This window comes from Lentinus tigrinus, assembly GCF_003813185.1.
Source record: "Lentinus tigrinus ALCF2SS1-7 unplaced genomic scaffold L226scaffold_13, whole genome shotgun sequence".
Lineage (NCBI taxonomy): Eukaryota > Fungi > Basidiomycota > Agaricomycetes > Polyporales > Polyporaceae > Lentinus > Lentinus tigrinus.
The window spans coordinates 244,072-268,673 of NW_027137922.1; the positions used below are offsets into that span (position 1 = coordinate 244,072).

At 55.5% G+C, this 24,602-nt stretch overlaps 9 protein-coding genes across 9 annotated transcripts; 2 read left to right on the forward strand and 7 right to left on the reverse strand.

The window, feature by feature from the left end:
- Nucleotides 1-1,643: 1,643 nt before the first annotated feature.
- Nucleotides 1,644-2,491, reverse strand: L226DRAFT_74484 (uncharacterized protein). The gene has a single exon (XM_067687213.1). It carries the CDS (start codon nt 2,360-2,362, stop codon nt 1,739-1,741), a length of 624 nt encoding a protein of 207 aa, XP_067535015.1. The 5' UTR covers nt 2,363-2,491; the 3' UTR covers nt 1,644-1,738.
- A 1,370-nt stretch (nt 2,492-3,861) lies between these two features.
- L226DRAFT_74500 (uncharacterized protein) lies at nt 3,862-4,837 on the forward strand. Its single transcript, XM_067687214.1, has one exon. The coding sequence runs from the start codon at nt 4,031-4,033 to the stop codon at nt 4,748-4,750; it is 720 nt and encodes a 239-aa protein (XP_067535016.1). The 5' UTR covers nt 3,862-4,030; the 3' UTR covers nt 4,751-4,837.
- A 676-nt stretch (nt 4,838-5,513) lies between these two features.
- Nucleotides 5,514-10,746, reverse strand: L226DRAFT_613292 (uncharacterized protein). Its single transcript, XM_067686488.1, has 22 exons — nt 10,634-10,746; nt 10,382-10,504; nt 10,061-10,308; nt 9,947-9,993; nt 9,847-9,891; nt 9,758-9,787; nt 9,433-9,699; nt 9,013-9,369; nt 8,922-8,960; nt 8,858-8,864; nt 8,774-8,802; nt 8,564-8,722; nt 7,848-8,509; nt 7,736-7,790; nt 7,629-7,685; nt 7,511-7,573; nt 7,072-7,451; nt 6,928-7,020; nt 6,800-6,869; nt 6,347-6,741; nt 6,145-6,285; nt 5,514-6,081 (listed from the first exon to the last, which is right to left on the reverse strand). Exons 1-22 carry the CDS (start codon nt 10,661-10,663, stop codon nt 5,923-5,925), a joined length of 3,456 nt encoding a protein of 1,151 aa, XP_067535017.1. The 5' UTR covers nt 10,664-10,746; the 3' UTR covers nt 5,514-5,922.
- A 435-nt stretch (nt 10,747-11,181) lies between these two features.
- L226DRAFT_613293 (uncharacterized protein) lies at nt 11,182-14,191 on the reverse strand. Its single transcript, XM_067686489.1, has 4 exons — nt 13,521-14,191; nt 13,255-13,469; nt 13,119-13,200; nt 11,182-13,049 (listed from the first exon to the last, which is right to left on the reverse strand). The coding sequence occupies exons 1-4, from the start codon at nt 14,158-14,160 to the stop codon at nt 11,254-11,256; spliced, it is 2,733 nt and encodes a 910-aa protein (XP_067535018.1). The 5' UTR covers nt 14,161-14,191; the 3' UTR covers nt 11,182-11,253.
- A 164-nt stretch (nt 14,192-14,355) lies between these two features.
- On the reverse strand, nt 14,356-16,827 carry L226DRAFT_553140 (MFS general substrate transporter; the record flags this gene model as incomplete). Its single annotated transcript, XM_067682908.1, has 16 exons — nt 14,356-14,476; nt 14,531-14,903; nt 14,960-15,065; nt 15,121-15,208; nt 15,262-15,275; nt 15,341-15,360; nt 15,415-15,444; nt 15,508-15,784; nt 15,850-15,888; nt 15,940-15,969; nt 16,026-16,252; nt 16,311-16,344; nt 16,394-16,421; nt 16,480-16,506; nt 16,558-16,607; nt 16,663-16,827. 16 exons carry the CDS (start codon nt 16,825-16,827, stop codon nt 14,449-14,451), a joined length of 1,536 nt encoding a protein of 511 aa, XP_067535019.1. The 3' UTR covers nt 14,356-14,448.
- A 313-nt stretch (nt 16,828-17,140) lies between these two features.
- L226DRAFT_613295 (MFS general substrate transporter) lies at nt 17,141-19,623 on the reverse strand (the record flags this gene model as incomplete). Its single annotated transcript, XM_067686490.1, has 17 exons — nt 17,141-17,215; nt 17,268-17,554; nt 17,608-17,693; nt 17,754-17,859; nt 17,915-18,002; nt 18,052-18,085; nt 18,135-18,164; nt 18,214-18,529; nt 18,585-18,614; nt 18,670-18,740; nt 18,796-18,901; nt 18,959-19,008; nt 19,062-19,095; nt 19,148-19,175; nt 19,231-19,257; nt 19,312-19,361; nt 19,417-19,623. 17 exons carry the CDS (start codon nt 19,621-19,623, stop codon nt 17,188-17,190), a joined length of 1,578 nt encoding a protein of 525 aa, XP_067535020.1. The 3' UTR covers nt 17,141-17,187.
- A 377-nt stretch (nt 19,624-20,000) lies between these two features.
- L226DRAFT_535327 (peroxisomal 3-ketoacyl-CoA-thiolase) lies at nt 20,001-22,182 on the reverse strand. The gene is made up of 6 exons (XM_067680880.1): nt 21,708-22,182; nt 21,270-21,646; nt 20,629-21,086; nt 20,381-20,573; nt 20,213-20,324; nt 20,001-20,157 (listed from the first exon to the last, which is right to left on the reverse strand). Exons 1-6 carry the CDS (start codon nt 21,708-21,710, stop codon nt 20,119-20,121), a joined length of 1,182 nt encoding a protein of 393 aa, XP_067535021.1. The 5' UTR covers nt 21,711-22,182; the 3' UTR covers nt 20,001-20,118.
- Nucleotides 22,183-23,066, reverse strand: L226DRAFT_535329 (uncharacterized protein). Its single transcript, XM_067680881.1, has 3 exons — nt 22,941-23,066; nt 22,673-22,892; nt 22,183-22,616 (listed from the first exon to the last, which is right to left on the reverse strand). The coding sequence occupies exons 1-3, from the start codon at nt 23,055-23,057 to the stop codon at nt 22,315-22,317; spliced, it is 639 nt and encodes a 212-aa protein (XP_067535022.1). The 5' UTR covers nt 23,058-23,066; the 3' UTR covers nt 22,183-22,314.
- A 200-nt stretch (nt 23,067-23,266) lies between these two features.
- L226DRAFT_613297 (40S ribosomal protein eS1) lies at nt 23,267-24,521 on the forward strand. The gene is made up of 5 exons (XM_067686491.1): nt 23,267-23,315; nt 23,384-23,450; nt 23,507-23,587; nt 23,646-24,193; nt 24,256-24,521. The coding sequence occupies exons 1-5, from the start codon at nt 23,301-23,303 to the stop codon at nt 24,313-24,315; spliced, it is 771 nt and encodes a 256-aa protein (XP_067535023.1). The 5' UTR covers nt 23,267-23,300; the 3' UTR covers nt 24,316-24,521.
- Nucleotides 24,522-24,602: the final 81 nt, after the last annotated feature.

Sequence of the window (24,602 nt, forward strand, 5' to 3'; positions counted from 1 at the left end):
GTCGGGACGGTTCCATGCCGTTGTCACTCTTCCTTGGACCCTGCGCCGAATTATATTGTTCCTACGGCCAGATGCAGACGAAAGAACGGAGATTGGGAGGACATCAGGGCCGGGGGCTTTTACTACAGTAATGTGGCCAATTCATCCTGATGTCACTTTGACCTCCCCTACCTGTTCCTAGTACCCCGTGAGGGTTGATCTGCGTTCCTCATGCATGCGTTTGAACACACGAACATTCGAGTCATCTCCTTGCTGACAGTGCGCGCCCTCCGACGCAGCAAAGGCACCCGCGGCCCTGTGCGTAGACGGATCGGATGATCGGTACAGTTACTATCTGTGGCGTACTGCAGCTGGTGGCGGTGGTATGATTGTGCTGGTGGTTTGGCACAATGCACACGCATGCCCAACAGTCAACTTTGTACATGAAGCGCGAGGAGGGACGGGGTTTCCCCTCTCGGACGGCGTGGCTGACTGAGCTCTTCTCTTCTCATCGGAGTCCGGAGCTCAGCTGCCAGTGTGGTTCACCGCAGCGCACCGTCCCCGCCGGCCGTGTGAGAGTCGGCCTGAGCGAGCCTCTGGACCTGAAGCTCAAAGCTGGAATTCAAAATCCACTGGCAAGGGGCGATCCTTGAGTTCTGTCGAACGCTAGCCACAACGCTGGGGTGCGTTCCTGCGCGGTACGACAATTTCTGATTCTCCCGTTCTCTCTGGGCCGCGCCGCCGCGCCACTCGCATCGCCGCACTCAAGGGTCGAGCGTTTGGGTAAGTACGCGTCTGCATCCGCGTCCAACGTTGAACGTTGACCGCGCCTTGACCGCGCCGCTCCCTTCTCAGGAGACGAGTACGCCAGAAGCCCGGCGCCACGCTCCCACTGCGCCCGTGGGTCCCATACGGTTACGGTACACCATCAGCGGCGACGTGGCTTCGAGCCGAGCCATACCAGAAATGGTGTACGGTGTGGCTAGTATCCGTGTATGGCCATCTTGCAGTACTTTCATATGCTTCAGCGCACTCGCTCTCCGGCGGCCGAAGTGGACAGGGTCCTGCTAGAGTTCAAGTGCGTGTTAGGCAAGTTAGGCAAGTTAGCCACGTCGCCGCTGATGGTGTACTGTTACAGTATACGTATGGTCCCACGGGGCGACACCGTACACCGCACACCATTTCTGGTATGGCTCGGCTCGACAGCAGCAGCGTGTAGGAACACGCGGCTACGGAGCGGATTGAGTTTGGGTTTGGGCGCGGGCCCTCCCCCACTTGGCGGAGGAGTGGTGTGGCCACGCGACCGGTTTAGGCGTGTAGCGTGCAGCGTGCGCCCATCCGTCTGGGTCCACGATGCGTTCGTGGCCCGTGGACGATGGATCGCTGTGTAGCGCGGTGGGCCGGGTGACACTGATAGGCTGGGCTGTGTGCCACCTCGCGCGAACGGATGCGGACGATCGTCGAGCTGCGTGTTGAGTGGCATCGAGGTGTCGTGTCTGTGGGCCGCGATGACTAGAACTTGGACGAGGGAGTGCTGCGAAGACGCGTATCTGAGACATCGCTGCGTCATAGCGTGTCGCTTCGGTTTCGCTGCCTCCAACACTCCAGCTACAAGGCACCCAAGAACGGCCTGAGGAAGAGCAGGAAGAGGAGCCGGCGGCGAAGCGTACTGAATTGCGTTCGACTGTACGTACAGCAGAGCCTACTGCAGGTCTGGGTCCAAGTGAGTATCTACGCGCCGATGTCTGCCACCCACATCCTATCGCCACGGCCTTCTTGAGTGCGTGTATGCGTAGTGGAGAGCCATACTCGTACGCCGACACCATCGACGCAAAGGGTCCATGCGCAGACGCCCTCGTAGCCACCCACTCGCCACATGCAGACGCACAGAACCCCGGAAGTCGGGACGAGCGGACGCTGTGGCTGTAGGTAGGATAACGTCAGCGGTCTCCCGGGCACGCACAGACGAGGAGTCTTCGAAAGCTAATTTGCGACTCCACGTGAATACGCGTGCGAACGCTCCTCCTGCTGAGGATCCCGGGAGATGAATGGGACGATATGAAGGGGATCCACGGACCCGGACGGCTGGGCGCGATCGGGGACGCGGGGTGCTGGAGTGATAGTGGAAGATATCTGTCCTGTGGGTAAGTCTTCGACTTGTATGGGCGGGAGGAAGGCGAGGAGAGAGGAGAGACCCCAGCACGCTGCAGGATGTTCTTCGGGGTTTGTGCGTCATGCTGTTGCTGAGATTAGACTGGGGATCTGTATAGTTCGGCCGAGCAGTGGTGATCCCCAGGTTCCTGCGGGACAAGGCTGCGACGAGCGTGCGTGTGCTTGTGCACGAGGCGTCCTGTGTGAGTTCGTTCGGACTCCGGGATGGCATGTGCTTTCTGTTGGAGACAGCTGTGGGAGTGGTAGCGCAGAGTGTGGTTGACTGTGTAACGCGTGTATTGGCGGCGCCGACAAAGTTCGTCCAAAGCAGTATGTAGGAACGAGTCGAAATGGCTTCATGCGATGCGGCTCGTCCTCGCCTCGTGTCGCAGCCGTCGGGTGTATACGGGTCAAACGTCTTGTATTGCAGGACACACGGAGGCCCGCGGCATGCCCGCTCGGGCTGCCCTAGTCTCGCGAATGAGCACAAATGCAGCAACACGGAACCACGAACCCAAGTGTACAATTGGTTGTATGGACGGACGCTGCGGGCGGTCGCACTGCGGGGGGCGTGCTTCGCGGATGCAACGTGTTCAGGGACATCCGGGGCAGGAACCTCCTCCACAATCGAGTCCTAAACGGCAAGAACGAAGCTGTGGCGGTGAGGCCCTCGCCCGTGTACGTACACGGTACCTCCGGTCCCGTATTGGTCGGATCGTGCTCATATTAGGCAGGTGTGGATCGAGATGCAGGTTTGGGAGGTGTTGTGGTATTGTTCGCATTCCTATGCAACTCCTGTTTCGTTCGTGGATAACGTGGGTGGTAGTGCGCTGTTGCTAGGATTAGTGTTGTGAGGGAGGCCAGTACCCCAGCTCGTTGTGGGTGTCCAAGTAAGGCTGTTCTGGGGCCGCCCAGACAACAACCATTGAGCCTCAAAGACAAAAGTTGCTTCGAATTTGAGGGCACGCACTGGCACACAGCGTGCACGCTGCGTGAATGCGATACACGGATCGCGGACATTCCGTAGGCCGAGGTACGAAGAGCTGGCGGGTGGGAGCGAAAGGATCTAAGGGCGTACGCTGGCCCTGGAGAGCCACCTGATGAATGGGGGTGGTCGCAGGTAGGGCGGTCGATGGGGCGGTCAGACTAACAGAAGACTCGGAGAGCTATCGGTGGCATTTTGGTTGGAGAGAGCGCGGCGGTGCAGGACTAGTGAGAGAGAGAGCGGTGTGGCCTGGCGGGCGCCTCCGCCGCCATACGGTGAAGATGCCGAATTGGAGGCGGCGGGTGGAGCGCCGCCGCAAAAAAAGTGGCGCAGTGCGTGCAGGCAGCCGCGTGTTTGTTGGGAGAAGGCGATAGAGTGGTTATGCAGGATTCGAAGAGGACGTTGTGTGAGAGCGGAACGGAGGAGCGGGTCGGAATGCACGGAACTAGCTAGAAGGGCGCAACTGGACGCGCAGCAGGCTCGGACGGATCGGAGCAGCCAAGATGACTGTACTGGAGCCATGAAACGAGGAGAGGGAGCGGGAGAGAATGCCGGCGGGGAGGAATATGCAGCACCGGATGCGAGCCTGTGCACGTCGCAGCGACTGCAGTGCGCGCTCCTGCTCTTCTTCCGAGTACTCGTGCGGGCCAGCGTAGCCGAGAGGGCGGGGGGCCAGTGCGGCGCACAGGATCGCTCGTTTGTCGTGACGGAACAGAGCTCGAGACGCCCGGATCTAGGGGATCTGCACAGATCTGAGATGGAGAGGATTTCGTCATCTGCCCTTCACGTCGCCCTTCACGCGAAATATTGTGGATTGAACTCCTCAGTCTGACTCTCTGCCCCGCCCCGCGTATATAATGCCCGCTCTCGCTGCAATGGCCCGCACTCCTCCTCACCCCCACCCAAAGCATAAGCATGATGCCCGCCTACGTCTACCCCGCCTCCCACCGCCAGCGCAGCTACTCCCAGTCCTACTACCCCCCCTCCCATAGCCCCCAGGTCGTCTACACCTCCTCCCACCACAGCTCCCCAGGCCGACACTACGGCACCGTCGGCTATGGCCAGCCTGGCGCGTACTACGCCAACCCCCAGTACCTGAGCCCCAACTACCAGTACGACCCAGCCCGTCATCACACCAGCGGACACCATCGCAGTGGCTCCGGTAACGTCTACTACGCATCCTCCGCACCAACCGCGCATACTTCTTCGCGTCGGAGCCCTACGCATCATCACCACCACCACACCACCACTACCCCCACCCGTCGGTCGACATCGGCGCAACCCACGCACCGTTCCAGTCGTTCCCAGTCTGTGCCCAGACACACCAGCCGGGACTACAGCTCGGGCACCCGTCTTCGTCGCGTAAGCGCCTCTGCCTCTCGGAATCACAGTTCCCTCCATGCTGACTTCTTTTCCCTCCAGAGCGAGTCCAGGCCTCGCGATACCTCGACGCACAACGTCCCGCACCAGCACCGGGGCAGTTACTCGTCCAGCGAGCCTTTGGCCGAGCGCATACGCCGTATGTTCGGCTTCGGGCACTCCTCGTCCAACTACCGCGACCACCGCGCGGACTACCGCGATCCGCGTACCGGACGCACCGTCGACTGGCGCGGCCGACCCATCTACCGTGTCTGAGTTCACCCTCGCCCATCGCCTTTTTTTCTTAGTGCTCCCTTCCCGCGATTGTTGTTGCGCCAGGCGCGCGACTAACTTATTCGTCGCGCGACCTCCCGTGGCGGCCACGCGTTCGAGCTCCTTCTATCGTCGCAGCTTTGTCCCGTCATCCCATCACTCTACGCCTCGTGCTTGATGCACGCCCTCTTCGGGGGCGGGGCGCTCGGGTGCGTCCGAGGCGTCTCCCTTCAGCCCCCTTCTTTCTCGTTTGTTCTCTTATTCCCTATTCTCTTATTCTTTCCCCGATTGTCCTCTCTGTCTCACGGACACTATTATGTATCGTTTTCAGTGTGATTGTGCCTCTACCGTGTACGCATATGCCTCACGCCTACGTCTACGACCGCTCTCATGCTCACGCTCACGCTTTCCAATGATGCTTTGCTTTCTCTCGTGGCTTCCGCAGATACTTATTTATTTGCCCTAGCCTACATGACCCTTGTACGATGTCACGACTAATGAACATATCTGATATTTTCTTGTATTATCGAGCGCGACTCAAACCCAAGTGCGATACGGAACTTCTACAAGACACTCCGATGAGCGACAAGTACTACACCACTATCTCGACGGGCCACGCCTCTTACACAATGTTTATAGCTAAGCAACGCTACAGATGATGAAACAGCACAGCACTGGTATACTAGTATCTGTCATTCTCTTCCCTTCCCAAAGACAGAGAACTTGGTTGGCATTAGCAGGCTGGAGCGTATGACGTAGTAACGTTAGCGGCTTCAGAAGACACTGAATGCAACAAGAACATATTGTATGGCCAACAACAGGTACAACCTCGACACTATACGAAAACAAGCAAGCACCGGCAAGCGAAAGCAAAACAGTGACAGAACTACACATCCCCTGCAGAGAAGGTTGGGAAGTACGATTTCTACATGCTAAGAGTATTGTAGTGTAGTAATTTGAGCAAGCAATCTCGGCGGAAAGAAAACAGGAACTTGAATATACAGTGTTTAGTCTATAGCAAAGACTCTAGCCACGCGACTATGGACGAAGCGATGCCCACAACTACTACAATAACAAAGATGGCGACAGAAGCAAACGAGGAGGGACTGAGTGGCAGGAAGTATGTCCAAGAGAGAGCGCGATAAGCACACGTATTACGGAGCGAGAGCGTTCGTTCAAGTCGCCACGATGGCCCGCGGCATCGCCTCGGCAGCCTTCCACAACTGGACTTGCTGGAGGATATCCGAGACAGTCTCGACAACTTCAGCGCGAGCCGCGACCTGCTCCGGGTCGTCGCGCACGCCCTCCCAGAGGACAGCGATGCTAACCTCAACCTAGACGTCACGAACCGAAACGGTCGGTCATAAAATCGCGCCGACGCATCACGGACGACGCACCTTCCTGGCGAGATCTCTGAGAGCGTTATCAAGCGCCTGCCCAACTTGTTCAGCGGCGCCAGCGAGTCGGTCCATGATGAGGTCCGCAGTGTCAGTGAAGATGTTTCCTTTCTCCGAGTCAATGGTGTTGTGGAAGACGGCCTGCCAGCGCCGAGACGTCGTAAGTGGTCGTCTAGGCCAAAGGTGTCGAACGAGGTCCTACCTTCTGGCGAGCGACGCTGCCCCGGCCGCGCTCCTCCATCGCGCGGTTGTACCCATCCGCGAGTTGGTCCTGAACGTGCGGCGCCAAGCAGCGGGAGATCTCCTTCTGCTGCGTGTTCATGGCCTCGGTCACCAAGTCAAGAGTCTTGCGGAGGGCGACGCGTGCCTCTTCTAGACAAAGCTCGCCTTGGCCCTTCGCGCGCTCCTTCAAACCTGCAGCGGCGGACGCTTCGACGTCTGCAATGAGCTCGGTGATCACGTCCATCGTAGCCTGCTCGAATGAGGCGAAGAGGTCCGACTCGAAAACCTTCGACCACGAGCTTGCGATCTGGCGCGTGAAGGGGTTTGAGAGCTCAACGTTGAGATCTTGGCGCCATGACCCGTGCCGACGCAGTGCTACAAGGAGCAACGGGTCAGTGCCAATAACACTGGCATCATCCAGAAAATGACGTACTGGCACGATAAGTAGCCCAGTGCATGCTCGCCGCGAACTGGTCAGACGTCTCGAGGGCTGCGGAGGCAGCCTAGGTTCGTAGAGTACAATTCAGCAATCGATTCCCACATGCAAAAAATAACACCTACGTTGGCTGCGCCGACGCGACACTTCTCCTCGAGACCATCTTTGAACCTCTCTTGAAGCTCTTCAACCGAGTTGGCAACCACGGTTCTGAATTCCTGAGAATGCAGTCAGCAAGCTGCTTCCACTGTGGTGCAGATGCGACTCACCCTCTCAAGACGTGGTGCAACACCAACAGCCTCGCCGTCCGGACCGACTTTGGTTGACAGAGTGTACAGCTCCTCTGCAAGATCGCCGTACTCGGACCACGGGCCGTCAGAGCTCGCTATCCCAAAGCGATCCTCCTCTTCTGGAGCGTATGATTCCCACTGGTCCTTCATCGCGAGTCGGTCTGCTTCAGTAACCTCGCCGATGCCCTTCAGGAAGACATGGACGTTCTTGGCGAACGTGTTGAAGTGTGTGAAGAAGTTGCGGGCCGCGCGCGAGCGGGAGGAGACAGTCAGATGATGGCACCATTCCTGCAGTGCCGGGATGCGAGTGTCATCCACTTTCGTGAAACAAGTCGGATCCCCGTCACCCTTGACTTGGCCTACGAGGCGAACCGCTGAGCATACTGTTGTACGAAGTGTACCGAGGCGAGGGACGTACCCTTGATGCGAACATAGTCTCGCGCAGAGCAGGTGAAGACTGGGAGATCGATAGCCTCATAGTCTACAGTATTTCCTATCAGACCTTACTGACGTAGACTATGAGACAAACGACGTACCTCGCATGTTCACGGTGGGGTCAAAGGTGTCGGGGTTCTTCTGCTCCTGCTCGGCATCTGGATCTCGTATGAGGGTTGAGACTTTCGTCTTTCGCCAGACGACTCACCGTCCAAGTCCTTCAAGCCAGTACGGAAGTCCTGCTTCAGGACATCCTTTGAAAACTATAACAGTATGTTAAATCAGTGCAAATGTGACAGAAGCAAAGCGAAAGCACGCACCTCAGAGCGCTTCAGCGAGCAGAAGGCGTTCTTCCTCCGCTGCGCCTCGTTCTGCTTCTTCTTGAGCGTCGCGAGCATATCGACCGCGTCCTTGCGCTGTTGCCTGAACGCAGACAGTTGCACGCGTCCGTCCTTGATCGCCTGCTTGACCTCTTCGATTTTGGTCTTGAGCGTCTCCGGATTGACCTCCTCATCCTCCTCCTCGTCGGCGTCGCCCTTGTCACTGCCCATCTCGGCGTCCGAATCCGAGTCCGAATCAGAATCGGACGAGTCCTTGTCCTTATCCTGTTTGTCCATATCGTCGTCGTCATCCGAGAACGTCAGCTCATCCTCGACCTCGAAGTCCTCGTCGTCATCCACGTCCATCGCATTATCCTCCTTGTCGCTCTCTGCACTCGGCTTGCGCTTCTTAGCCGGCCGCTGCTTGTCACTGCTCTTGTTCTTCCGCTTCTTGCTCTGAGGCTCGTTGCCTTCATCCTCCTTCTCAGACTCAGAGTCCGAGTCTGAGTCGGACTTCGCTGATGCCTCGTCGGCGGGCTTCTTCGCCTTGCCTGCCTTGGCGGTAAGCTTAGGCTCAAAGTGCTCGCCAGCCTTGAGCGCTGTGAGATGCTCCTCGTGCTCCTTGAGGATGTCGCGCGAATGTTTGAGCTGCTCATTCACATCTGTAACATGATCTCAGTTACGGCATCTAAAATGGCAGATCTGGGAGAACGCACCGTGAGCAGCAGCTTCAGCTTCAGCCTTCTTCACCTTCCACTCTTCAGTCTCGGTCTTGCACTTGTCGATTTCTTCCTCGATGGCCTCGAGTTCTGGGTCCTCATCGAGATTCAAGGCGCGGATAACTTCCGAGCACGAAATGTCATCACACTTAGTGGCTATACGCAGGTCAGCTTTTGTACGGTCGCTGAACAGTACAGCTCACCCACCAATGAAAGTGATTGCATTCGCATCATAGCTGAAGACGTTCTATGTCAGCATGTGGCAGCGATCACTCGTTTGTGTGTACTCACTTGCCATCTGTAGGAGGTCAGTCAGTCAACAAGGAAAGGGAGATTGATGTGAACGAGAACTCACCCATCATGAGCTGCATCCTGAATGCATCGCCCATCAAGTCTATCATGTTGGTATGAGCAGAAGTCGCCGTTGCGGTACAGAGCGTACTTGCCTCTCGCAGTCTTGTCATCTACAGCACGCGTGATCGGCGCAAGAATCCACACACAGTCGCACTTCTTCATGTAGTCCTTTGCGATGTTGTTCCTCGCCGCGTTCGCGTCTGCCACACCGGGCAGGTCGACGAGGATCGCGCCAGTTGATAGCGCCTTCGCATTGCATGACACGCGCACCTGACGGATGAGAGGCCAGTAGGCTGGGCCGTCGTCCTTGTCCTTCTTATCCTTCTTCTTGTCCTTCTTGTCGCCGCGCTTCTGATCCTTCGAGTCGATGTACTTGGATATTTCCTTCCCGAACGTCTTCGAGTCAGGCGTGGAGATATGCTTCGTGGTACCAAGAAGCTTGGCAATCTCTAGGTCCCCGTACGGCTCCGTCAACAGTATTCAAGCAATGAACGAAGGCAGAAAATACGCACTCGGATCACGGTTGATGATCTGGTCGATAGTCATGCGGGCGAGCTGCTCCTGGTCGATTGAAGGGTACACAGCGTGGACCTTCGACCACGCGACGCCGGCATCGGTACGCAAGTCTGTGCTGCGCTTTGGGTTTCCATCTTCATCGACGAGATCATCGAGGAGGACCGACAGCTCTTCCCTCCACTCTTGTTCGGTGAGAAAAGAGACATCACCGTCAATTGTCTTCTTCTTGTGGTAACCAATTTCAGTAACTACGGCAGTACACGCTGTATGCGGTCCTGGTAAGCATCCGTGTGCAATAGTCGAATGATGTATATCACACACCGCGCATGCCACTAGTCGGGACGATATTGTCTGCCATGAATGTGTCATGATCAGGATCCTACATCAATCTCGGACATGCGACCACCTACCATCCAAGATTGCGTTCAATATGGATGACTTGCCGGCGCCAGTAGCTAACCACTTGAATAAGTCTATTGTACGCATATATCGATACAAACTACGACTTACCGCCGCATACAGCAATCATGGTCGTGGGTGCACCCTGGCCCAGGAGGCTAAGAAAACGCGTTAACGCACATTCTCTACGCCCCTAGCACTCACTCAACCAGAGATGTAACGTACTTTTTGATCTCCTCCTGCCAAACATCTGCACGCATCTTGCTGCCCAAGTCGACCTTCTTGATGCTCGCCTTCAGCGCCTTGACCATCGCAAGACCCTCCTTGAGCGCGTTCTCCGGAACATATTGAATCTCGTCCGCGCTTCTGTACACCTTGTACAAGCTGCGAGGCGCAAGTGCACCCTCGTTCATACTCGCATCTCTCTTCAACGGGGCGGCTGGGTCGGGCTTGACGACGGGCGGGTCCGCGGGCTATAGCATCGTATTCACGGTCACGTTCGGCGCGTCAGAGGCATCGATGGCTTCGGAGAAGAGATAGACTCACAAGACGCGTCGCGTCGACGGGTTCGGGCTTGACGACCGGCTTCTGCTCCGCCTGCCATGATCCGGTCTGCGCGAGGGGAGCAATGCGGGCCTCTTCGGGCTCAGGTTTGACGTAGGGCGCATTCTGCAACAAAGGAGTATGAGAATAGGGCAAGCGTCAAGGTTGACAAGGACATGCGGGGATAGGAAGGCGTGTTCGGAGATTCCCTGGCCTCCCATGATGCCAGAACAACGGCGTTGACACGGTACTTACGCGACTGCCCCGGTTCTCCTTGAGGCTCATGTTGATGCCTGCAGAAGGAGGGTATTCGGGTATGGAAAGGGTAGGTCGGGTAGGTCTATATGGCAGGGAATGTGAAGGATGTGGTTTCGGGGAGAATGGGAACGCGTCTCGACGACGCGCCGACTATTAGGGGCGTGACCGCTTGGACACGGGACAAACACGACCATACAACGCGCCAGGTCACAGAGTTACTCTGTGTGACATCCAACCACTTCGCGCCACACTCGCGTCTTAAGCGAAGGCCCAGAGCCACAGGGGTGTCAGGGCCCATTACAGCCGTTTTCATATCGATAGGCCTTTTTTGAATAATCTATATGGATAGTGCGGATCACGAAATATCAGTTCCGCTCGCTGGCGAGCGTACGCGATGGCTGCCCATCATTCTCCGCCGCGTCACTTTCATCGACCGCCAGAGTCCGACACAGCCGACAATCAGCACATTATTTTCGGAGGGGCCTATCGATATGAAAACGGCTGTAGGTGGGCCACAGGCCAGTGCATAGCGAACTATGTATCCGAGTTCGAAGCGTTTATGCTATATGCAAAACAGACGTTCCAGCTCACTTCACTGTATATCGAACAACAAGGAGTCAAAACTTCTGCGGCAACCAATGTCCTCTTAAGCTCCTCGCCACGTCCTGCTCGATCGTCGACATTCCCGTACAACCACCATAACCATCATCGGCCTCTGTGTCGGCCACTCCCAATAACAACGCTCGACCCTGAGAAAAGCGAGGCAAAGCCCCAAGCGCGGACGGGTCTCCAGCCTCGAGAGCATCGTCGGACTCCAGAGCATCAGCCGAAGCCACCTCAGACGAAGCGAAACCCGCCTCGCTTGAAAGGCAATCGTCATCAAGGTCGCCCGGGAAGAAGCTGTGGCTAGGCTCCATTTCTTCATGCTCTGCGCCACCGGCTGGCCAGCGAAACTCGTCTTCGTCGGCCGCACCAACGTCCACAGCAATGTGGGAAGTCCCATAGTCGTTGGCTTTCATCGACACGCCGTCAGGATGCAAGAAGTCGTAGTATTCCTCTTCAACTGTTCCATCTCCTTGAGGGTGCTCCCAGTAGGCAGAGTCATGGTCGTATGCGACTCTGGCCTCGAAAGCTGGAATCGGAGGTGGCATAGCGAAGTCGGGAACCTCTTCTTCCACTGTATACGGGTCGACGAAGTACATAGGGTCTTGAAGTGCCATCTCGTCCGCGTCCTGCACATAGGAACGGTCGCCGCCCATGTGACCACTCCTGTCAGCCTCCGAGAGGAAGGTTGGTACATTGTTAGACATCGCTGCATGCATGTTCCAGTCAACCGAGTGCGCATCCTGGTTAGTACTGGCTGCCAAGACATTGAGGATAGCCTGTGGCATTCCGTCGTCAAGATCCTCAGTGAGATGGCCAGGGGACGCGGGAGAGCACGGGCCAAGAGGTAAAGGGAGAGATGACGAGCGGGAGGTGGGACGCAGAACAAGAGAGAACGGGATATCTGCCTCGACCCGAGGTGACGACGCACGGCCAGACGCCAGACCAATATGCGACTCCTGTTCGGTAGCTTGAAAATGGTCGCCCAGGTTCGATCGCAAGGAAGCACTCAGGTGGCCGCAGTCCTGCGAGTTGACAGCGCTGGTACTATTGTCGACACGCGGTGGAGGATCGCCTTCTTTCCGCAGATGAGATTGAGAGACAAGAGGCGGGGGTCCCTCGCGCGACATAGCAAGTTCACGCTTTGGATCCGCAGTTGCATCGATTGGGACAGCGAAGTACCTTGAGAAGGTTTCGCTTGGCCAGCCTGTGATATGTCCGACTTCGTCCTGGCGAGAAACGACGTGGGAAGCAGAATGAGAGGGTGCAATGGACGAAATTTCCGATTCCGGAGCCGCAGAAGGTTCGACAGCAGGTGTTGCGAGACCTGACTTGGTCGGAGGATGATGCTTCTCCGGGACGACCCATCTCGAGGTGAAAGCGCCCGTATCCAGGAGAACCGTCCCGCATAGTTTCGTGTCTTCTTCTCCATCAGAGGGTACGGATCGACCAGAGCCTGTGCCAGAGGGAAGCTGACCGTCGTCGAGCTCGATGTCCCAGACAGGAGAATCCTCGCGAGCGGGTTTGCGCTGCTTCCGAGCAGGAGACAATACGGCCTCAGAGGCATCCGAAACATGTTCATCTTGCGTCGTGGAAGCAGGACTAGGTGACCTCGAGCGTTTGAGCTTGGAGGAGGGCCCAGGTATAACAGCACTCTTGGACTTTGTCTTTGGTGACGGTCGTCTTTCCTCCGTCTCCGAGTCATCCGAATCGCTGGGCTGTTGGCCGCCATCACGTCTGCGCCTGCTCGTGTCTTCCGTAGCTGCTTTGCTGAGGAAACGCTCCTCAGAAAAGAGTTGAAGATATGGCTCTGAGGCAAGAATGACGGCAATCAGCTATGTCAGTAAGAACAAATTGCTAGTAATTCACTACCACCTACTCATCGTCTTCGACTTCTTCACGGACGTCTTCGCGGAGGCTTTCCCTTTGTTAAAAACCCCCACCATCGGGTCCAGATTCATCTTTGCATGGCGTTCGTTAGTCTTCTGAGAGTGCCCGCCTCGCGATGTACTTACAGTCAAGCGATTCTTGCCAATGTTTTTAGCAGAGAATCCATGCATCAACGCCAGGCCTGCAGGTATGTTCAACCCCTTGCCCTTCTTAGTTGTCTTCTTCGTTTCCTTTCCCTTTGGCAGGTCGTCTTCTTCGCTCGATTGACTGTCTGCAGGAGGGGGCTTAGGGTCGACAATCGCCTTCTTCGCGCGTCTACGGTTTCGCCGTTCAGCGAGTCCTGTACACCTCCTTCAACGTTTGAGCTTGAATAAACAAGTGGAAAACGTACTGTGCCGGTGTTCCTCATCAACCTCGTCATCCCTGCCCTTCTTCTTCGCCATTTCCGGTTGTGCGTCCTTGTGCTTGTCTCTCTTGGGTATGGTCACCTCTCGGGTAGGAAGCCACGGATGTACGAACTCTTGGATACCGGACTGACGGAGTCGCTTCGGAGCCCGTTCCTCCGCCTCCTCTCGGGTCTCACTTCGTTCCTGGACGGCACGTACATTCTCTTTGGCTCTTTTGCCGGATGGCTGGGTACGAGTAGTCTTGACCGACTCCTTGGGCTTCATAGGTGAATTGTCGGCTACTTCGCTTTCTGCAATCTTCTCCCTATCCTCTATGACACTCCGGGACGCCCTGGCTTGTGCGCGAGGCTTCAAGAGGGGCGTCCCGAACCCGCTCTCCAGTTCAACATCTCTTCTGCGCTTTGTCCGGGCGGGAGCATGATCCATGATGTCGCCAACGCCCGATTCCCAGGAGGAGGCAAGAGACTTGCCCTCCCGAGCATAGCTTGACAGATGAGCCTCTTGAGAGCGTATGAACGTCTGAAGGAGGTGAGGCTTGTGGGTCCTGATAGAGTCGAGCGTGCGGAGGTTGGGAGAGTTGAGCTTAGGGAGATGGTAATGGCTGGAAGAGGAGATTGCAGGCATCGGGGCGCCGCCAGAGGGAACAAGTACTTGTGTGCGCAGGGGGAGGCTGACTGGTGGCTGGACGGAGGCGGAGAGCTTCGACTCGAACCGACTGCCATATTCGTCGTTACCTGGCTAACCGCTACGCGTGACGTCATCGACTTTTAGCGCGTCCTAGTGTCAGCCACTGCCAGAAGGCCAGGGCGCGACCCTGCTGCTGTAAAGCTGACTCAAACTATGGTCTATATACTACATGAGCTAACCTCCGGGATAAGTGCAATCCAGTTCAATTCCCTGATGAAACAGGCCTCAAGCTGTATATTCGAAGAAGGGGTTTCTACAACGATGAGGTCAAGACGACGGGATTCATGCGACACACTGGAGTACTTACTGCTTGTCCGTCATGTCTACAAACGCGGCCCTTTCTCGCTCACGCTTGAGGTCTTCATCGGACCAACCATTCTGCCGCTTCATCTCTTCCAAGGCCCTGCGCTTTCTTCGGTTCATCCACAGGTTCACCCACCGGATAATGAAGCATAGGGCCAGCTGCGCGGAAAGCAGTACGAGGATGGAGATTTTTCCTGGGAGGTATCCCGGCGCATCCTTGGGCAAGAAGGTCTCCGTCCCAACGATGTTTGCCACACAGAATGCTGCAAGCGTCATCGCGTTCACCGTGACTTTCTTCGTGTGCCCGGACGTGTTCGAGGCGTTGTAGGCATAGATGATCGCCAAAGACGAGCCGTAAGTACCGACAATCCACGTCGCTGCGAGATTTGCATCAAAATCCATGATGCCCAAAATGGGAGGTCGATGGACATACCGAACAGGAGTGCGCCTTTCTGCCCGGAGCCATTCAATCCGACAAGCATAGCAGCTCCAGCCAGGGTGGGAATAAGGGACCAGACGATAGGCAGCATACGTTCACCCTGTATGACATCTCGACTTCTGATGAATGTCGTGCGAGGAGAACAACAAACATACTGCTCTGTCTGAATACCAGCCACATAGCACAGCGCTCAAGATGCCAATGAACCCTCCGGGAGTCGAAAGAATGAGGGTCTGCTTCGTGCTAAGGGTTCCGAAGTTAACCTCCAACAGTAGTTCGTACGGTGCTGCACTCACGTGTATCCGAAGCCCTGTAGTTCGGGCGTCTTTTCGTCAGATTTCAGGAGCTCACAGACGACTCGGTGATCAGGCTAACCTTTACAATGATGTTCGTGACTGTATAAAAGTTTGTCAGAATTGTACTCTACAAGGCGAAAAGGGCGCTCTCACAATTCGCTAATCCGCCATTCGGAATGTTCGCTAAGGAATATCACGGTCAGTGAGGCGTTCAAGAGATCAGACATGGAGACGCAACGACCGTACTCAGCAAGGTCGCAAGGACAATCAGCCATGTCCTGATATCCAGGAGCGCTTCGACCACCTGCTCCTTCTTAAGCCTCTTGTTCTCGGTCCCGCCCTGTTCATCCCGGATACGCTCAATGGCCGCGATGCGTTCCTCTTTGGAGAGGAAGCGCGCATTCGTGGGCGAGTCGGGCATGAAGAGCAAGACGGCGATTCCAACCGCGATGGCCAGCGCGCCAAGCATCAAATAGATGATTTTGAAGGGGGCGAAGCCACGGTTTGGGATGAAGGAGATGCCCTGAAATCAAAGGTGAGTTGCGGCCAAAAGCCAACTCGAAACTTAGAAGAGTGATCACGTCTTACGTATGCGATGAAGCCACCAAAAATACCTGCGACGCCATTCTACATGGACTCAGAATCTGCGGTCAAAATGGAGAATGTATGGATACATACCATCATGTAGAACCACGCGATCCGGCTTCCCTGTATGACGACTGTCATGCCAATACTGCAGTTTAGTTTTGACTACCAGCGCATACCTGCTCGTCCTTCTTGTAGAACATCGAGACAATGAGGATTAGAATGGGAGCAACGCAGCTCTCGAGCATGCCGAGGATAAGCCTCATCGCAAAGAATGGTCCAAACGAGCGAGGGATAGCATGCAGCATCATGATGGTTCCCCATGCGACAATGTTCGCACCGAGATACTTGCCCAGTCGAAGTCGTTGGGCAATGTACATCGAGGGAAATACCCATATCAAGAAGCCTAGAGGGGCGTGTCAGCCCTCCAAACTCTGTGGTTGCAGAACTAGATGCCAGCTCACCGATATAGAACGACAGCGCAACCAAGTTGTAGCCCTGAGCGAGGATGCAGTCAGTGTCCAAGGCAGAGTCATAGCGTGCGTACCTGGCCGGTGACAGGGAAGCCCATGATACTGAGAAGTATAATACCAGTCAGGAACCGCCCTTGACCAACGAACTGAAATCGCAGACCTGGCGTAGCTCAACGCCGTCTTGTCCCTGCTCTCCGGCGTAAGCTTTTGGGATGTGAGCTAGGGATGACAAACATACAGATACTGGGTACAATACACCGCAGCGCACAGTGGAGGTATCACGAAGTCCTATTCCATGGGGCTCAGCGACGGGCCGGAAAGACCACTGATGCCTGCGACTCACAAGTTTCCTGCGGAGCTTAGCATAGTACTCCTCCGTGAATTGAGCAGTCCTCTCCAGTCCGACCAGCCGTAGTGCTTCGTCCTTGTCGCGCAGATCGACTTCCGAGTCTACATCAGTGATAAGAACGGTGTCGGTCTTCTTCTCGTCTTTGACTTCGGGCTCCATGACAGCGATTGAAGGGGACGCGAGGCTGGATAGCGGTCGTCTCCTCTCCCAGCTCTTAAAAGGGCCTTTTAAAGCGTCTCGTATGCATCTTGTGACCGAGCAAGAGACTTCTGATTCCGCATTTGGTGTTTCAAAACGGCAGGGAGTGGCCCGGGCTTCTCATGAGACTCACAGTTAGAGTGGCTTTCAGATAACGGCAGTGCGCAGCAAGGGAAGTTTGGTATGCTCGGCACCCTGCTTCGTGCGAATGAAAACTTTCTGGGCGACTTGATAACGAGATTGACTTCGAGATAGGACCCCGGAACGATTGTATCGTGCACCAGAATGTTCATGATTTGGTCGTTTACTATCGTACGCTCGTCATGCAGTGTATACAAAGAATATGTTCCTGTGATGGCGCGTTAGGGGGACGGAGTAGAGAGAGGACTTGAGATACGTACTGCTTATCGGTCAAGTCCAAGAACGCGTGCCGCTCGCGCTCCTTCTGCACCTCCTCATCAGTCCAACCCTTGCGTGCCTTCTCCTCCTCAAGGACTCGTTTCTTCTGCTTATTCAACCTCACGTTGATCCAACGCAGCAAAAATGACACGAAGAGCTGGACCGTCAACAGGACCATGATGGCGGTCTTGCCAGGGATATACGCAGGCGCATCCTTGGGCTGGAAAATCTCCGTTCCGATGATGTTGCCAATGCTGAAGGAGACGAGGGTGACGGCGTTGATGGTGTTCTATAGTTCGTGGGCTGTGAGTGACAGCATCTTACTCAGTAAGCTCTGTTTACCTTCTTCGTATGTCCGCTCGTGTTGCTGGCATTGTACGCGTACACAGAAGACAACGCACTCCCGAACGTGCCGATCAGATAGGTCGCTGGAGCGATACTAGTCAGCATGGGCCGTCATAATTTTGGGGGAACCTCCAGATACTGACCGAAAAGTAGGGCACCCTTATTTCCAGAGTCGTTAAGTCCAATGAGCATCGCGGAGCCCACGATAGTGGGAATCAAGCAGAACACGATAGGTATCATACGTTCGTTCTGTACCCGATTGTCAGGACGGCAGATCGAAGATGCATACGACGGACACTTGTACCTTGCGGTCCGAGTACCATCCGCAAAGCAGCGTGGTCAGGGAAGCTACTGCTCCTCCCGGAGTCGACAAGATCAGGGTTTGCTTTGAGCTATGCGGATTAAGGATATTGACCACCCGAAAAATAACATAAGACGTACGTATAACCAAAGCTCTTAATGATGATGTTGCTGACTGTGCAAATGTGAGATAGACGATAACGTCAAGGCGTACCGGAACTTACAGTTGCTCAACGCTCCGTTAGGGATGCTCGCTAGTGGTATGGTCAGTCATATTCTAAGCATGCACGTCTGAATACATACTCAGCAAGGTTGTCAGCACAATTAGCCAGGTCCTGACGTCAAGAAGAGCCTCGATAGCCTGCTCCTTCTTGAGTGTCTTGTTCGCGATACCGCCCTGATCATTCCGAACACGTTCGAGCGCGGCTACCCGCTCCTCCTTGGTGAGGGCGCGAGCATGAATGGGGGAATCAGGGAGCCAGATGACGACGCATATGCCGACGAGAATGGCCAGACCACCGAGCAACAAGTAGATGATCTTGTATGGTGCCAGGAGGTGTCCGTCGTCGAAGGAGATGCCGTATGCGACGAAGCCACCGAAAACCTGGGTCAATCCATTCTACACACTGTGCGTCAAGTACAAGCAAAGCTGAGAGGTTAGCAGGGAGGCGTACCATGACGTAGAACCAGGATATCCGCGTGGCCTTTACATCCAGGTAAGTATCAGCACCAAGTCGGAAATGAGGCGCAGAGGCGGACCTGCTCATCCTTCTTATAGAACATAGAGATGATGAGGATGAGGATGGGTGCCACACAACTCTCGCACATGCCTATCGTGTAGCGATTGAGTGCCCAGTGCGCGGCGAAGGATTTATGCTCACATACCCAAGAGGAAGCGGAGGGCAAAGAATGCGCCGAAGGACGTCGCCGCTGCATGGCACATGAGGATGATACCCCAGATGATGATGTTCGCGCCGAGGTACTTGGCGACCTGAACAACGGCTGAGCGAAAATATTACATCAAGGGAACATCAGTGAGGACACGCACCCTCAGCTTCTGCGAGATATACACTGTCGGGAACTCCCAGACGAGGAATCCTGCGATACTCTCAATGCCATAGCCAGGAGACAACATCGAGCGGTAGGCGTACCAAGGTAGAATGCCAATGAAACTAGGTTGTAGTGCTGTAACGACGATGTGTCAAAGATGCCACGGCTATTGCCAGAGAACACATACCTGTCCAGTAATGGGGAAACCCATGATGCTGCAATCAATGGTGAGGACGTTTGTACAGCGTGAACAATCCTGCTGGTCCATACCTCGCATAGTTCAACGAGGTCTTGTCCCTGTGTATGCACTTCAGTATGGGAACCAGCAACGTCCAGAACAGGGGAACGTACAGGAACTGCGTGAAGTACACAGCCGCGCACAACGGCGGGATCAGGAAATCCTGCCGCACGAAGGTTAAGGCCGTCGTTGAATGAATCCAACATAGACCGACGTACCAACTTCCTGCGAAGCTTCCGGTTGTACTCCTCGGAGAACTGCGCAGCACGCTCCCTGCCCACTAGCTTGAGGGCTTCGTCCTCATCGGCAGTGTCCGCGACTGAAACAGAGACCTCAGCGTCATACGCCTCCTTCTCGTCTTGCGAACGCGTCTTCTCGTCGGAGTCCCGTTTCTCGAGCGATTTACGGTGCTGAAGCGAGGCCATGGCAGAGGACAGGAAGTCGGAACGTTCGAGCGGAGTAAAGACGCGAGTACCGGAAAACCAGCGAGCTAGAACTAGTAGATGTCCTGTCTCACGGCACTCACGGTCATCTGCCCTGCATCTTATACGTTGTCCATTCACCCCGCTCTCAACGGAAGATCGCAGCCTCAGCTGAGGCGTATCACTTATCTGCGTGGAAAGAGAAGGGTAGGAGCACGAAGATAAGCCGACGATGCCGCGTGCCGTAAACATAACCTCCACTCACATGGGGTTTGGCTTGATAGCCCGCACTAGCAGGGTTTCGGCAGCCGTAGTCTTGCCTTGTGAACCTGTGCCGAACGTCTTGGGCTATCCAGACACGGGTGAACGCTCACACGTTAGGCGGTATTCAGGAACGCGCAGGTGACACACAGTGTGAGTGGATATTGAAGCCCAACAAGAATTAACCAGGATATGATAGCAGTGCGAAAGCAGCAAAATACACGATAGGGTCTAAGATTACAACTTCTGGATAACCAAAGCAGACGCAGCACCACCCTGTGAGCAATGTCATCAGCCTGGAGCAGCAACACGAGGATCGAAGATGACCTACCCCATTGCAGATACCGGCCGCACCGTACTCTCCGGGCTTCAGCGCATGAATCATTGAGACGACGATGCGAGAGCCAGAGTTGCCGACAGCGTGGCCGAGGGCCACAGCACCACTGGAGATGATAGGTTAGTAACATTCCGTGTGCATATGAAAGGTTGCGTCACATACCCGTTGGGGTTGATTTTGGCTGAGTCAACGCCGAGGACCTTCTCTGCGATCCTGACGACAACCGAGAATGCCTCGTTGATCTCGAAGTGCGCAATGTCGTCGATCTTGAGACCTGCCCGCTCAAGTGCTGCAGGGATGGCGTAGGTGGGCGCCTCAGGGAAATCGATGGGGTCAACACCAGCATCGGCATACGCTATATGGGAAGACCGTCAATGCACAACTACGTAAACGACACAAGCAATACCCACAGATGACCTTCGCGAGAGGCTTGATGCCGAGCTCCTTCGCCTTGGCCGCAGACATGAGGATGAGTGCCGAGGCGCCGTCGTTCAAACTCGAGGAGTTCGCGGGGGTGATGGTACCACCGTTCTTCTTGAAACTGGGGTTCAAGGTAGGGATCTTCTCGTAGATGACGCGCTTGTGCTCCTCATCCTCAGCAACGATAGTGTCGCCCTTCTTTCCCTTGATGGTGACAGGTGCAATCTCGTTCTTGAAGACACCCGCCTTCCATGCCCGCTCCGCCCGCTTGTACGACTCGATCGCATGTGCGTCTTGCGACTCACGAGTGATGCCGAACTTCTCCGCAGCGTTCTCACCGCAATGGCCCATCGCGAACTCGTTGTAGACATCCCAGAGTGCGTCGGTCTCAAGCGAATCCTTGGCGGTGAACTTGCCGTACACGGGGTTCTGGCGAGGCAGAAGGAATCTAGGGACAAGCCGTCAGCCGACATATCCGCTACGTAAAAAGTCGATCACATATCGATAGACCGCTGTCTAGCCTTGACGGGAAGACGCGTCCATACCCCAGCAGGAGGACATGATGCAATCTTTCCACCCCGTACGATGCTTGCAGCAGTGTAGCGATATGCGGTGAGAGATAGGGACGTACGGTGCGTGGCTCATGCTCTCCATACCACCAGCAGCGACAACGCTCTTGTAGCCAGTCTCGATGCTCTGGGCGGCGAGCATGATGGCCTTGAGACCACTGGCACAGACCTTGTTGATGGTCGTGGCATCTGAGCGGGAGCTCATGCCGGCAGCAAGCGCAACCTGACGTGCCGGTGACTGGCCAACACCAGCCTGGACGACATTGCCCATGTAGATCTCCTCGACAGCGGCAGGGCTGACGCCAGACTGCTCGAAGGCGTGCTTGAGAGCGACCGCACCCAACTGAGGCGCGGTGAGGGTCTTCAGCGTACCGTTGATGGAGCCTACAGGCGTCCTAGACGCGGCGACAATAACAGCTTCGTGGTGGGAGTGCGAGGCCTGCAGGTGGTGTCTCAGACGTGGACGGTGGACGAGGACGCGACTCTGAGGGAACACATACCATGGTGCGTACAAGACGAGGTAGACGGCGGTGGGGGGCTGAAGAACGGAGGGTTATGCGGAGAGCCAGCATCTTGTTGAGCTTTATATCCGCAAAATGGCCTGAGTTGATCGATTAAACGAGGACTAACGCGAGGTCGAGCTTTATTGGCTATCGTACGACCGCACACGGGGTCGGCTAATCACAAACGAGGAGTCGCGCCCAGAGTGGTTCCTTGTTGTCGAGCACCGGTCTGAGTCGAGCAAGACGAGATGGCAGAAGTGAGACCACTCCGGTCAGACCCCGGCTTTTATAAGCTGGCAGTCGGCGATGTGCAACTTGGCGGGGACTGAGGCAGCTGATTCGGGCACCCCACGCGACCCCGCCTGACCCCGCTCGCCCGACCAACGCGCTTGCCGGACAACGGGCGGAACTCTTACCACGTCCCCACTGTCCACATGATGGTCCACACGCGCAAAGACGGAGCAGTGTTGTGCGGGGTAGAGTACACACACGGCAAGTGGTGGACGAGTACATAAGCAACGGTGTAAGCCGGCGAACGTCATGTCGTGACCTCCCGCGAAAGACGAACAGCTTCGATGATCCAGACTGTGGCTAACACACAACTTCAAACGCCTGCAAAGAAGTTTACAGTGTTTCCCGTCACCATAAACCAAGCTTCCAACCACCTGAGCCCATCTCTGCGACCCTCCGCTATCTCAGCCATGATCTCACCAACGGCCTCCGCGGTGTTGCAGGGATGGAAGTACCAGGACGGCGTGCCAAGTGTAGGGTGGTCTCCCTGTGACATAAGGGAGAAGGTCGAATCGGGGAGGGCGACCGCGAAAGTGTTCCCATCCGGAGATGGCAGCGTGTTGGGTCGGAAAAGCGCAGATTGGATAATATCTTCCAGAGCTAGGGGAGAACCACCTGGTACACCGTAACCATGAATCTTCTGCTGAGAACATATGCGACCTTCCACGCACTGTTATCGTGCAGGGTGAAGTAGAACGCAGGCACGCCAAATGTTGCAGAGTAGACAACGTATTGGTTACAAGTCAACGACTCTCCTGGAACATGGCATACTGCGTCGTCGTTCTCCACGGACGGCTGGCTGGTATCAACGTCTTCTACAGCATCAATGCGTTGATTTGACGTCCTTGGAAAGTGCACAGTCCTCGAGAGGTAGCCAAGATTGGGGACATACTGAATCGCATGAGCAGCTGAGGCTACAGGGGGTTCTTAGAGGCGTACAGGATGCTCAGTCCAGATCCAGCCGGCGGGATAGTCTTTCATTCCAGAAGCACGATGATTGTGATGAGCGTCGACATAGGCTTTGCAAGCTTGGTCAAAGTCAAACCGAGTGAGCATAAACGCATAGTCGGCCTACGCGAAGAACGTACTGAGAGGGCCAAGTCCAACAAAGAAGCGCCGAGCGTGAGAACAACCTGTACAGTTGCAAAATAAGATTCAGCCACCCCGTCAGTTTCCCACAGGCTTGCCTGGTGCGGTGCGCGTCTCCTGGTCCTCAGCATCCCAAAACTCAGCCCGTCCAACTGCCGGTGCCCCCGTCCTTGCGGTCCTTCTCTGCCGCATACCTCCACATAACTCACCATGGCTGTTGGCAAGGTCTGTCGTGTTACTCCGGTTTCTCCACAAGAATCTAAGCTGAAGATCTCACCTATCTACGCGTCCAGAACAAGCGTTTGTCTAAGGGCAAGAAGGGTATCAAGAAAAAGGTCGTTGACCCCTTCTCTCGCAAGGGTGAGTTATCCTTGCGTATGGTCATCAAAGTGTTTGTAAACATAGGAGGGTGTTAGACTGGTACGACATCAAGGCGCCCTCAATCTTCGAGGTCAAGAATGTCGGCAAAACTCTTGTGAACAGGTCCCAGGGTCTCAGTACGTATCATATTCGTTCTGCATCTGTCCCGTGTCCCTTCAACGTCTCTGTCACCAGAAAACGCCAACGACTCGCTCAAGGGTCGCATTGTGGAGGTCTCCCTTGCCGACCTCAACAAGGATGAGGAGCAAGCCTTCCGCAAGATCAAGCTCCGGGTTGACGAGGTTCAGGGCAAGAGCTGCTTGACCAACTTCCACGGCATGAGCTTCACCTCCGACAAGCTCCGCTCCCTTGTTCGCAAGTGGCAAACCCTCATTGAGGCACACGTCGACGTGAAGACGACCGACGGCTACCTCCTCCGTCTCTTCGCGATCGGCTTCACCAAGCGCCGGCCATCGCAGGTCCGCAAGACCACTTACGCCCAGTCGTCGCAGGTTCGGGAGATCCGGAAAAAGATGTTCGAGATCATGACCCGGGAGGCGTCGAGTTGCGACTTGAAGGAGTTGGTGCAGAAGTTCGTGCCGGAGGCGATCGGTCGGGAGATCGAGAAGGCGGCGAGGAGCATCTACCCCCTGCAGAACGTCTATGTTCACAAGGCGAAGATCCTCAAGGCGCCGAAGTTCGATATGTCGAAGCTGCTTGAGCTCCACGGCGAGTCGACAGACGTGAGTCATCCATGCATCCGAGTCGGCTTGCGTAACCGGTACTGATACAGTTAACCCTGCAGGAGACTGGCACTCGTGTAGTCAAGGACTTCAAGGAGCCCGAGATCCTCGAGTCTGTGTAAAATCTTAGTCGTCGTCGTCCTTGTATCCTGCACATGATATTTCCTCTTTATGCTACAAGGGTATGGCAAATCTATGATCATGACCACGCACATCACCGTGTATACCTATCGCACATTGTTTCAAGTATCCTCTCCGTCAGCGTCGTGTGTCCTAATACTAAGTCTGAACGTGTCGGCCCAGGAGTGTGGTCGGAAGTCTGTAGTGCGCAAGTTACAATCGGTGCCGTTCAAGACGTTTATGAGTGACAGGATGGCTTTCCATAGAGGGATGGAAGATTGATCTAAGC